The 13,477-nt window shown below is 38.9% G+C and overlaps 1 protein-coding gene across 2 annotated transcripts in view; it reads right to left on the bottom strand.

Moving 5' to 3' along the window:
• Positions 1-462: 462 nt before the first annotated feature.
• TLL1 (tolloid like 1) overlaps positions 463-13,477 on the bottom strand; it is a 182,537-nt gene continuing 169,522 nt past the window's right edge. For both annotated transcript variants that reach the window (XM_084518165.1, XM_084518164.1), the window contains 3 exons: positions 8,058-8,271; positions 4,569-4,819; positions 463-2,487 (listed from right to left, as the gene is read on the bottom strand). In XM_084518165.1, coding sequence (XP_084374291.1) covers positions 2,353-2,487; positions 4,569-4,819; positions 8,058-8,271 — 600 coding nt within the window. In that variant the 3' untranslated portion in view covers positions 463-2,352. The remainder of the gene's footprint in view (positions 2,488-4,568; positions 4,820-8,057; positions 8,272-13,477) is intronic.

Raw genomic sequence — 13,477 nt, 5'->3', positions numbered from 1 at the left:
CAAAGGGGGAAACCTCCTACAACTCAGAAATACGTCCCTTTTCAACAGCACCTGAAAGAATCATGAGGCCAATGAGAAGATATGAACCAGACTGTCCATCCATCATCAAGATCATTAAGAACACCACCTTCACTGCTCTTAAGCAATATGGGATCTACAAATGGATAAGCAATTAGAGAAACATATTTTAACTTTGTAATCAAAGTTTATGACAACTCTTTTCTGACTTCTACAGTAAGTTTCCTGACTTTTTGTAGTAAAACAACTTGGATAAAATGTAATCCTTGTGCAAACATCCTGAAAAAAAAAATGAACCCAAAAAAAAAAAAAAAGGATAATGAAGCAGCATTATAAAAATACAGTAATTGTTCAGTTGTTGAACTTCATTCACGTAAGTTGTTTGAAAATGAAAATGATAATATATAGCAGTAATACACTTGTTAAAGCAGTGAAAGACAACTATACAGACATTTGGGTTTTATTTTTATAAAAAAAAAAAAAAAGATCAGATTTATTAGTGCCAATGTATGTTCATAGTAATGTAACAGAAACTAAGCTAATCTGAGTAGCAACTTACATCAAAGGATATCAAAATAATATTTATTGTAGAGTGAAACATAATACTTTTAACTTGATTCTTGCCAACTAGAAATCCTCGTTATCTGTCTATGAAGCCTTTAAAGAAAAGTTGCTACAGTCGAACAGGGTCCTGATAGAACTTGGCACATAAAGAAACAATTGTGTTCATCCACACAATACCTCTCACTCCCCTGGAGCACTCATTCATACAATACTTACATAATGCATATACATTATGACTAAAGCCATGTATGGCCTAAAGCACATAGAAAGTATCTCAGTTCTAAACATAACATATGTCTACATCAAAAGCAAGTCACTGTATTTACAGGCAGATGATCTCATTCTGCAGATGGTGTTTTCTCTTGAAGATCCTTCTGTTAGCATATGCTAAAACATCTGAGTCGTTGAATTATTTATCAAATTAGAGGTGTATCTACAGGAAGATCTGTCTGATCATGTGCGAGGATTCTAAGGCAATAGTAGTAGTTGTTCCACAGGACTAGTGCTGCCATTGCAACCTGCCCTCCCTCAGAGCAGTAAAGCCTTCCTTCTTCAGATGCAGCCACTCAGAGGGAGACATTCATGATCTGCAAGCTGTTGGCTCAAAAGTCTAAAACTTCTTGGTCTGTTTTTGTTTTAAATGTTCATGGAATAGCACCATAGGAATTCACTCTTGATAACAAACAAATCCTCCGTTGTTTTGTTTTGCTTTTTCCACCATCACAGATACTCTTCTTCCCCCAAAAAAGAATCTTTAGGAAACCTCCCACTTGGATGCTGCTGCAGCTTCATTTCTGATTAGCTAAATCAGGCTGTTAGCTCGTTTATAAAGAGGTCTGATGAAATAAAGCTTAGTAGTGGTTCCAAATGTACTGCCAAAAACAAATTCAATAGGAGGAGTTTCAGATGATACTATTTCTGCCTCTCATGGATACATATTTTGATTCATGACAGGTTTTCATCTCAGTCTATATTCTATGTTCAGTGCAAAATAAGAGCACATCATCAGAGATAGCTTACTTTACCAGTAAACCCAACATTTTCAGATTCTTACATTGTTCAAATTCAGTCAACTAGTGATTGGTCAAGCAACCGATGACCAGTGTAACAGTTCAGACTTCAGTCATTAGTAAAACAAAGTACTCTGAAGATCAGTTATGTTTCAGAAGTATGACTTTCCAGTTTCAAAACTGATAACCTGATATGATAGATGAATTGGTAAAAAATACAGAACAATGCAGGAAGACCTTCCCATTTCATATCTTCTTTCAAGTCGTTGTACACAATGTATGCAAGATACAATGTTAAAGCAATTAGATATAAGGAGAGTATTTTGAGTGTGAACTGAAAGAGCTTTATTTTTTTCTCCTGGACAACAAACAGTTGTCAGAAGGAAGAACGGGTCACTTGCCCTAAACACAACTGATTGAATCTGCACGCATCTATGACAAACATCAAACTATGAACAAAAGCTTTCATATTCTCCTGGAAGCATGCAAAGTCCTTTCACCAGCTTCACAGAGAAGTGTCGAGTATGGAGCCTGCATATCATCATCTTGTCTATTCCACTGGGACAGATTTTTGTTGTTGTTTTGTTTTTTAATTTTATTTTAGACTCTGGTCTTATAAGTCATAATTTCAACTGAACTCATATAAAACATTTTGTGCTAATAACTTCAGTTAAAAAAAAAAAAAAAGACACTTTCCTTCTTTTCCATTGCGCATTCTTTTTTTTTTCCACATTCTCCTTTCCTTACATAGAGGTTCATGTTATTTTTTGGTGTGCACACTATCTGGATATTTTATACTTCTGTATCGTATATGAAATCCTTTCTTGTTGATTGTATCATCAGTGTGAAAGTGGAGTAAAAGAGCTTCCCCTGCTGAATAGATTTCTTCTGGTGGCTAAAATAAATGAACAAACAATAAATAAATTATATGCCTAGTTTGTGTATTTATCCCCTTCATTCAGATTTTTTCTTATGGATACTTCTCTTTTGCTGTTATGCCATGTTGTGTAGTTGTGTAATTGCACATGGTGTCATCTTATATCAACTAACAAACTACTTCTACTCATTCAGCTCTAAGTCGCAGGGTATGAATTTTTAAGGCAGACCGAGGAAATGCTATCCTAAATTCCTAAAAGCGGAAGGCCAGCTTATATCAAGATGTTTGAATTTTTACTTGCTAACAGAAATTTTGAAATAATCTATTACATCTTTTTGGGTTTTTGTACTCAGAGTACTGAGTGTATCCAAGCATTCTTTCAATCTTGAGTTCTGAGACTGAACAGCATCCTTTCATACAATCTAAATCAATGCTAAACTAAATATTTTCCAAATCTGATTTACCTTCTCCAATTTGTATTGAATATCTCTGCAACCTTTTCTTAAGAGACAAGGAAAACTGAAGCTCTTTCGTTTTTTTTTTGTCCTTCCCAGATGTCTTCTACAGTTCTGTTGCAGTCATGTAAGTGAGAGGGCAGGACCATTCATAATGTTCTATATTTAGACAAACAATTGACTCCAACATTGGCCTATTCTCAAACATATTCTTCACAGCCCTCATGGTGGCCTGCTTTATTACTGAAGCACATTGATCAGAAGTACTAACTGAAATACCAAGTCCTTTTTCTAAACTTGAAAAAGTAGTAATGTGTATTAACAGTGCTTCCTCCCCCCCCCCCTCCCTACCCGACCTTCAGTTTGGATTAATTGCTTTCAACAGCTTTTCTATTTAATTCCATGTTTTTTACGCACTTGGTTTGGAACAGTCTATTAAGCCATTCATCCATACCATAGCAGAAAAACAAAAACAGTGATTAACGGTGATAAAAAAAAAAAAAAAAAAAAAAAAAAAAAAAAAAAAAAAAACTTTTTTTAGTCTGAAAAGTGTTGTTATGTGTAACGTAGTAGATGCTGATCTCAGTGGTAGCAATTCCCTTAGCATACATTGCCTGCAGTTCAGTGGTAGCACCTTTCCTTCATCTAAAGTATCATTAAAATGCCTTAAAAAGGGTTTAAGCTGGCAACTAGTCTGAATGACTGAGATGCCATCACCTCAGATGCACTGATCAGGCACTGTAGTTATATCCAAAAAGTAGAATGTGGTTGATTAAGAGCTCCTACCATCTCATGTAGAGCCTTTTGTAAACCTTTTCATACATAGGCAATGACTATGTATGAAATTGTGCTTGCATTTGCACATATATAAGGATTTGATGAGGACTTGTGGGATCATAGCACCAGCTTTCACAAGGCAGGTAGCCAACAGAACAATGGAACTCTGGAAGTAGAAATAATATGCATCCTTTCCACGATGTCACCTATACAATGTCCTCCATGTCTCACAATTAATCCATGTCAGAGATAGATTTGGAATGACAGAGCTTTCTTAAGGCCCATATTAATAACATAGTTAAGAGCATTTTTTTTTCCTAGAATCAGATTTAAGCAATAGACAACTGCATTATAAATATTTCCCAGGTGCCCCTTTCCCATAAAATGTGGTTTCTTCTTTTGCATTGACAGAATTTGAATGTGATAATTTTCAACACCAATGCATTTCTCTCTATGGGAAAACACTGAAAACACTGCTACCTTTTTTTTTTTTTTTTGGGGGGGGGGGAGGAGGGGGAAGGGGGCACTGAAAAGCACTCCATTGCCAGCTACCTAAAACTTAACATAACATTACAATACTTTGATCAATAACTAGACAAGAATATTTATTATTGAAAGTATTTCAAGGGAAAGTTTTCAAATACCATTGGTGCATTTTAGTACAAGCCTCTAAAATTATATAAAAAAAAAAAAATGGGGTAGATAGACTGGTAGCTTTGTCATAAGGTGTAGTAAGATAACCTCATCTCTTCTTGTCCCTTTCTTTCCTCTGCCTCTTCTTTCTTTCTATGTTTAATTGCAGTGAAAAAATAAATAAATAAATAAATAAAATGGAAGAAAGAAAAGCTTTATCACCTGGTTACTTACCCCAGATCCACAAAATCGACCAAGTCTCATTGCTGACTTATCGTGACCATCAAATAGCTCCATGTAATCATAACCGCAGTCTGCCTCTTCTTCAACCTCAAAAGTCTGAAACATTAACTCAACTCGATAGCCTCGCTCTGCCACCAGGAGCCAGTCACAGTCCGCCTGAACTGGATAGTTGTTATCACCAAACTGAGCATGAGAGTACAGATCTTTGGGCTTGGTTTCAGCTTTCAGTCGACCACCACACTCTGAAAAGTTGGGGTGGAAAAGAGAACTAAGAAGCTTATTCAGTGCAAATTAAAATTTTCTTTCCATAGCTGCCCCATCTTATTCAGAGTACATTTTTACTCCACAAACAGGTCAATCAAATGATGTGTAGAGTGAAATACTACCCAGTATGAAGACAGATCCATTCCATGTTTCCTCTAAATATACATGTATATGTATTTTAATAAATAAATTTTAAGACTTGAGAATATTTCATAATTTTCAAGTAAAAGACAAAAGGGAATGCCAAAGGTATAAGGAAAGTGGTTCAAGAGGTAGAACCTCCTTCAGGTGGTCATTTGAGAGCAAGGCAAGTGCTCTAAGTGGTGTCAGTGGCGTCAGCTTTTTGACATGGGTTAACGACATCATTAACAAGTGATGGGGATGAGGGGGAGTATCAGCTCTAGCACATGCAGTCAGCGATCAACAGGAGCACATGTAAGAGTCCTATGTTACATAAGAGTGTCAAATTTAATCATAATGCTGTGCCTGGAGAACCAGTTCAATACTAAACACTACAGCTAACCTTGCCAGTTTGTTTGTTTTGTAGTTCATGGACACGGACAGGTTTTTCTCTGCAAAAGGTCCTGGCTGGGAGAAAGCTGTCACTGACAGAGGAAGTCTCTTGTGGCAAGTTCTAAACTGAAGAACCTTGCCCTATGCCAAAAACAGACTATAAATCTCTGTTTCTACACAGGCATAAAATGTGTATGTTGCATTAGAGCTTGTTTATAACTATTTAAAGAGTTTATAAATTAGATAATAAAGAACTTTACTGTCTATCAAGCTGTTGGACAAACAAGATCCTTCAAGCATTTATTTCTCATTGCTATTCTAACTGTTGTTTTTCCTTTTGTATTTTTTTTTTTTAAATTCCATTTACTTTATGACTGTTTTATCATTATTTTTCTGCTAAAGAAAAAAAAAATATATATAGTGAACTGTGACACGTCCTTAAAGAAAATGCATAGCCATACTAGCAGCTGCAGAAAATGGCAATTCCCTTTCACAGAATCACAGAACAGTTTCAGTTGGAAGGGACCTTAAAGGCTATCCAGTTCCAACCCCCCTGCCATTGGCAGGGATACCACCCACTAGACCAGGTTGCCCATAGCCCCATCCAACCCAGCCTTAAACTATTCCAGGGGTGTGACATCCACAGCTTCTCTGGGAAACCTGTGCCAGGGCTTCACCACCCCCTCAGAGTAAAGAATTTTTTCCTTATAAAGAATTTCTTCTTTATTTGTTTGTTCTACCTGGGGAAGTTTGGGAAGTCTTTCTATCCAATCTGTTTTTTGAATCTTTATTGTTTGCTATAGTGTTATCATGTTTATTATTATTTGCTAGAAAAAATAATAATAAAATACAATGCACTGTTTAAACACTTGGGTATCTATTCGTTGGGCATGAGTGCAAATCACGGAGGTAAAATGGAACAACTGTTTTGGTCTCAAGGCTACGAATTCTGGGTTGTCTGTCATTCACTGGTGCTTCAATTCACATGCAGGTGATGTGCTGTTCAACTTAATGAACACTTCATGCAAAAACAGTCTAGTGAAATAGATATTCTAGCTTAAGGAGGCAAACAATTATTTTTACAACATTCTTAAAAACAGGGCAGATTTTATTCTCTAGGCTTTCTCAGAAAAAAAAGCTTGCTCAAAAAGTTTTTACAAATAAGGCATATATATAAAATGCAGCACTTTTCAATGGTAGTTTCATAACACCTGTTTCTAACAAGACTTTTGACCTTTTATTATTTACCTCGTGGTAATTTAATATGAGTAATTATTACTATTTCTATCTAATTTTCTGCCTAAGGGAAGTGTTTACCGAGGTGGGAAAGACAAATGATGACATGTTTGTAAAACAGAATCTTAAACAAGAAAAACATAAATTGACTGATAGGTGGTTAAGCTTTGCACTTTCCAGGCTCAGATCATGAAGAGGAAAAATAGTTCATATACTGTTGTTTACTGCTTTTCCAGGAAAATTAAAAGGGAAATTAAAAAGGGGGAATTAAATTAACACAGTTTTAGAATTGTTCTCAACAAAGCAGAAGAAAAAAATAAGAATTTTTAAAACTGATGTATGATTAGCTGAGCATTACATATCGACTTGATGAATAATATCAAATGGTATGAACAGCGTCTAATCCTTCCATTAATGACTGCTACCTGTCAGAAAACTTTATGTACTAAAACAGGTACTTATAAATATTTTCTGCATTAGTATTAATTTCCAAAAACTGGATGAAAGAAAATGAACTGTTGAAAGTAAAGACAGATATTGAGGAAGAAAAAATGAAGAAAAACGAAAAAAAATCACACAAAAACGTTTTCCTCGTCTTACAGCAAGCAACGGAAGTTCAGAGATTCAGCACTAGGGGCCACTGTAAGCCAAACAACGTCTGGGAAATAAAGCACGCACTTTGAAAACGTCCCCGTCTATTAATGCAATTGCAAAATACTATTCTCAATTTCAGTGATTTCTGCAAAACAACAAAATTAAATGGCAAATTTCTAAGAGATTATATTCTTTCTGTCTTAAGAAAGTTTTCAGTATTATTTTTCTTACTCTTCCTTGGCTTGTCTTTCCTTTTTAGCTCTACAGGAAATAATAGCTGTTTATACAAAGCCCAAACTTGTGTTTAAGTTAGAAGAGGAAAGTAATAGAGGCGCATCTCATGCCCCAGTGAAGTATTGCCATATAAAATACAATGAAAAGCTATTGAAACTTTTACAAACTAATGAAACCTAGGAAATATTTCTTAGACTGTCTATGCCAACATCATCTTTTTATCAGATTTTTTGTTTCAAAATATTTTAATAATTTTCCTATAAAAATTATTAATTATTTTATTTTCCTATAAAATTATTATTATTAATTATTTTATTTTCCTATAAAATTATTAAAAAAAGACAAAGCAAAAAAAAAAAGAGAAAGAGAAAAATAGAAAGTCAGAGGCAAAGAGAGAGAAAGAAATGACTACAATATGAGTTATTATTTGCATATTATGCATAATATGCATATATAATGCATATTATTTGCATTCTCTGACTTTTCCAACTTAAGGTTAATGAAACTTAAGGTTTATATTAGATTTAGTTGTAACATTGTGTTATCTATTAATTCATCCTGTTTGTTAGTAAAAAGTAAATATCTTCTACTAAAGAATGAAGGGAAAATTATTAGTAAACCACATCTTGATTTTCTGACCTGTAGAGTGCGTTGCTTGAAAGCCCTTTCTTTGCACTGATGCATCAGAAATAAAGCGAAGAAACATTTTGTTTCCAGTAGCAATAAGAGGATCTGGTATCTTATTGCCACATAAGCGTCCCAGAATTGGTGATTTTTCACTTTCACCATCAAAAACTTCCAAGTGGTCATAGGCACATTCTTGATGTTGTTCTATCTCAAATTCATTGAAGGTCTAGGAAAAAAAAAAAAAAAAAAAAAAAAAGAAAAAAGAAAAACAAATAATTAAAAAAAGAGGCAACGTAGTATTGTATTTATAACGTACATTTGTACTGTTAGCATGTTTCAGCATACATCGTAGATGTAAAGATGACAGATTTAGCATTACTGCTCCTACAACTCTGTAGGTTTGAATCACGTACCACTTTTGAGAGTGGAATAATGATTAAAACTGTCAATTTCCCTTCACATAAAAGGGAATCTTTAGAGTCAATGAGTATCTGTAACAGAATATTAAATCTAGAATACTATGGCCTTCTTTTGAATACGTGCCCGTTATAGTATTATTCCAAATTTCACAGAACATTTGAAACAAAGCGAAAAGCAGGAAATCTATTGGTTCCTCAGATAGTTGAGGCCTTGAAACATCTGGGAATCATAATGCTTTTTTTTTTTTTTTTTTTTTTTTTTAATGTCCCTCCACTACCGAAGCCTTTGAGAATGACCTTTCCACATGACTTGTTATATGTGATAATTATAATAATTATATTTTCTAATCTATTATCTGGAGATACTATTTTTATTGTTACAACACTAATAATATTTCATGCTGCATCCTTCATGCTAACGTCATATTTTTGCTAGTGAAATTACTATGAAAAATAGCAAAATGATTTTGACTGTATTTAAAAAAAAAAAAAAAAAAAAAAAACAACAACAAAAAAACATTTTAGCAGACACATTCACCCTCCTCACCTCTCCCTAGAAGATTCAAATTGCTCTGATGGTCTGAACACAATGATCACAAACTACTTCATCTCAAATCCGTGATGTTTCTTCTACACTTCAAAGCATTTATTTCAGTTTCTGAGCACCTGGGGATTCTCACAGTCTCTATCAGTGCTTACGGAAGCTTGTAAGGACAAATTCAGTTCTATTAAAAATATATATTAAGTGTCCTTTGAAGCAGAGCCTGACCAACCTACTTTTAAAAACTTTTGGCATTTAGATTTCTCAGATTTGGAGTGTCCAACCATAGGCATTTTCCAAAGGCATATGTCACACCCTACAGAAATTGCTAAAGCAGATATGACTAATACTTGCTTTTCAAATATGGAAGAGTGTCTTCCAAGACTGGACTGTTATCAATAAATTTATTTCAAGACAACAACTAAGAGATTTCAGATGTGGCTTTTTGACAAGGGTCATATCTGAACTTGAGCCTTAAAGATCAAATCCTCTCCCATGAGCATCGAGAATGCATTATACATATGCATTATACATACACATCTTTGTGAATTTTCACAAATAACATACAATTCAAGGTGGAATTCAAAATATCATAAAAACACCAAGTAAAAATGCACTCATAAGTAGTTATATAGCTATTTACAAAAAGTAGAATAAACACAAAACACTAAAGGATTAAGAAGCAATATTGAAAAGAATACAACTGAACGGTCAGTTACTGAACAAATATTATGCATATATTGAATGCATATAATTATTCATTCTATGTGGTACAACAAAGGAAATCTGACCTACAGAGTCTCTTGTGGAATTCAGCAAATGTAAAATGTGATGGTAATTTATATTCACAGCTGAACTAAAGGAAATATCAACAGCTAAAATATAAAGCCTTTTGCCCAGAGAACCAAAATATTCAGAATATAACTTTCAGTTTGTGAAAAGTTGGCAGTGAGAGTTGAATGATACAGTGGCATAGGTTCATTTCACAGGAAAGTTAGTGTTCTCTATTACGGGAAAAAAAATGTAGGGGCAGTAAAACCAGCTGTACAGCAGTTCCTCCTGTTGCTCTCAAATTGTTGTCAGCCATCCTACTTTTATGATGCTAAATATATAGTGTCACTTATATCTAAATAAAATCCCATGGATTTAAAAAAAAAAAAAAGAGAGAGAGAAGGAGAGAAGGAGAGAAGGAGAGAAGGAGAGAAGGAGAGAAGGAGAGAAGGAGAGAAGGAGAGAAGGAGAGAAGGAGAGAAGGAGAGAAGGAGAGAAGGAGAGAAGGAGAGAAGGAGAGAAGGAGAGAAGGAGAGAAGGAGAGAAGGAGAGAAGGAGAGAAGGAGAGAAGGAGAGAAGGAGAGAAGGAGAGAAGGAGAGAAGGAGAGAAGGAGAGAAGGAGAGAAGGAGAGAAGGAGAGAAGGAGAGAGAGAAGGAGAGAGAGAAGGAGAGAGAGAAGGAGAGAGAGAAGGAGAGAGAGAAGGAGAGAGAGAAGGAGAGAGAGAAGGAGAGAGAGAAGGAGAGAGAGAAGGAGAGAGAGAAGGAGAGAGAGAAGGAGAGAGAGAAGGAGAGAGAGAAGGAGAGAGAGAAGGAGAGAGAGAAGGAGAGAGAGAAGGAGAGAGAGAAGGAGAGAGAGAAGGAGAGAGAGAAGGAGAGAGAGAAGGAGAGAGAGAAGGAGAGAGAGAAGGAGAGAGAGAAAGAATCACAGAATCACAGAATTTCTAGGTTGGAAGAGACCTCAAGATCATCGAGTCCAACCTCTGACCTAACGCTAGCAGTCCCCACTAAACCATATCCCTAAGCTCTACATCTAAACGTCTTTTAAAGACTTCCAGGGATGGTGACTCCACCACTTCCCTGGGCAGCCTGTTCCAATGCCTCACAACCCTTTCAGTAAAGAAGTTCTTCCTAACATCTAACCTAAAACTCCCCTGGAGCAACTTAAGCCCATTCCCCCTCGTCCTGTCACCAGGCACGTGGGAGAACAGGCCAACCCCCACCTCGCTACAGCCTCCCTTGAGGTACCTAAAAAGAGCGATAAGGTCGCCCCTGAGCCTCCTCTTCTCCAGGCTGAACAAGCCCAGCTCCCTCAGCCGCTCCTCGTAGGACTTGTTCTCCAGGCCCCTCACCAGCTTTGTCGCCCTTCTCTGCACCCGCTCAAGCACCTCCATGTCCTTCTTGTAGCGAGGGGCCCAAAACTGAACACAGTACTCGAGGTGCAGCCTCACCAGAGCTGAGTACAGGGGGACGATCACCTCCCCAGCCCTGCTGGCCACACTGTTTCTGATACAAGCCAGGATGCCGTTGGCCTTCTTGGCCACCTGAGCACACTGCTGGCTCATATTCAGCCAACTATCCACCATCACTCCCAGGTCCTTCCCTGCCTGGCAGTTTTCCAACCATTCCTCTCCCAGCCTGTAGCTCTGCTTGGGGTTATTGCACCCCAGGTGCAGGACCCGGCACTTGGCCTTGTTGAACTTCATGCAGTTGACCTCAGCCCATCGGTGCAGCCTATCCAGATCCTCCTGCAGAGCTTTCCTACCCTCAAGCAGATCGACACACGCACCTAACTTGGTGTCATCTGCGAACTTACTGAGGGTGCACTCAATGCCCTCGTCCAGATCATCGATGAAGATATTAAAGAGGACCGGCCCCAGCACCGAGCCCTGGGGGACGCCACTAGTGACTGGCCTCCAACTGGACTTGACTCCATTCACCACGACTCTTTGGGCCCGGCTATCCAGCCAGTTTCTAACCCAACGAAGCGTGCGCCAGTCCAAGCCAAGAGCAGCCAGTTTCTTGAGGAGAATCCTTTCCCTCATCCACCCAGCGCGCCACTTTGTCATAGAAGGAGATCAGGTTCGTCAAGCAGGATCTGCCTTTCATAAACCCATGCTGACTGGGCCTGATCGCCTGCTTGCCCTGCAAGTGCTGCGTGATGACTCTCAGGAGGATCTGCTCCATGAGCTTCCCTGGCACTGAGGTCAAACTGACAGGCCTGTAATTTCCCGGGTCTGCCCTCCGGCCCTTCTTGTAGATGGGCGTCACATTTACTAGCCGCCAGTCAACTGGGACCTCCCCCGATAGCCAGGACTGCTGATAAATGATGGACAGTGGCTTGGCCAGCTCCTCTGCCAGTTCTCTCAGTACCCTTGGGTGGATCCCATCCGGCCCCATCGACTTGTGCACATCTAAGTGCCGTAGCAGGTCACCAAACAGTTCTTCATGGATGGTGAGGGCCACATCCTGCTCCCCATCCCCTTCCACCAGCTCAGGGTACTGAGTATCCAGAGAACAACCTGTATTGCCGCTAAAGACTGAGGCAAAGAAGGCATTGAGCACCTCCACCTTTTCCTCATCTCTTGTAACTAAGTTTCCCCCCGCATCCAGTAAAGGATGGAGATTCTCCTTAGTCCTCCTTTTTGTGTTGATGTATTTATAGAAACGTTTTTTGTTATCTTTAACGGCAGTAGCCAGATTGAGCTCCAGATGAGCTTTGGCCTTCCTAATTTTGTCCCTGCACAGCCTCGCTACATCTTTAAAGTCCTCCCTAGTGGCCTGCCCACTTTTCCAAAGCTTATAAACCCTCTTTTTTCTCCTAAGATCAAGCCACAATTCTCTGTTGAGCCAGGCCGGTCTTCTTCCCCGCCAGCTCGTCTTTGGGCACGTGGGGACAGACCGTTCCTGCGCCATTAAGATTTCCCTCTTGAAGAGCGCCCAGCCTTCCTGAACCCCTCTGCCCTTCAGAACCGCCTCCCAAGGGACTCCACCAACCAGTGTCCTGAGCAGCTCAAAGTCAGCCCTCCGAAAGTCCAATACAGCGGTTTTACTGGTCCCCTTCCTGGCCTCGCCAAGAATAGTGAACTCCACCATTTCGTGGTCACTTTGCCCAAGACAGCTCCCGACAATCACATCCTCCACCAGTCCTTCTCTGTTTGTGAAGAGAAGGTCTAGTGGGGCACCACCCCTGATAGGTTCACTAACCAGCTGCATCAGGAAGCTATCTTCCACGCTCTCCAGAAACCTCCTAGACTGCTTTCTCAGGGCTGTGTTGTGCTTCCAGGATATGTCAGGGAAGTTGAAGTCCCCCACGAGTACAAGCGCTAAAGATTTTGCAACTTCTGTCAGCTGCCTGTAGAATTCCTCATCCGTCTCCTCATCCTGGTTCGGCGGTCTATAGCAGACCCCGACCAGGACACTAGCCTTGTTGTCCCTGCCGATCCTAACCCAAAGGGACTCGACCTTGTCATTCCCAGCCTCGAGTTCTACAACCTCGAAAGACTCTCTAATATAGAGAGCCACACCACCACCCCTTCTGTGCTGCCTGTCCCTTCTATAGAGCTTAGAGCCATGCATTGCAGCACTCTAGTCATGAGACTGGTGCCACCACGTCTCCGTGATGGCAACCAAGTCGTAGCCTGCCTGCCGCACGATGGCTTCCAGCTCCTCCTGTTTGTTACCCATGCTGCGTGCATTGGTGT

Source organism: Aythya ferina, assembly GCF_964211825.1.
Source record: "Aythya ferina genome assembly, chromosome: 4".
In the NCBI taxonomy this organism is placed as follows: Eukaryota; Metazoa; Chordata; class Aves; order Anseriformes; family Anatidae; genus Aythya; species Aythya ferina.
The sequence above is the reverse complement of the archived record's forward strand: the minus strand, read 5'-3'. Positions and strand labels throughout refer to the sequence as shown.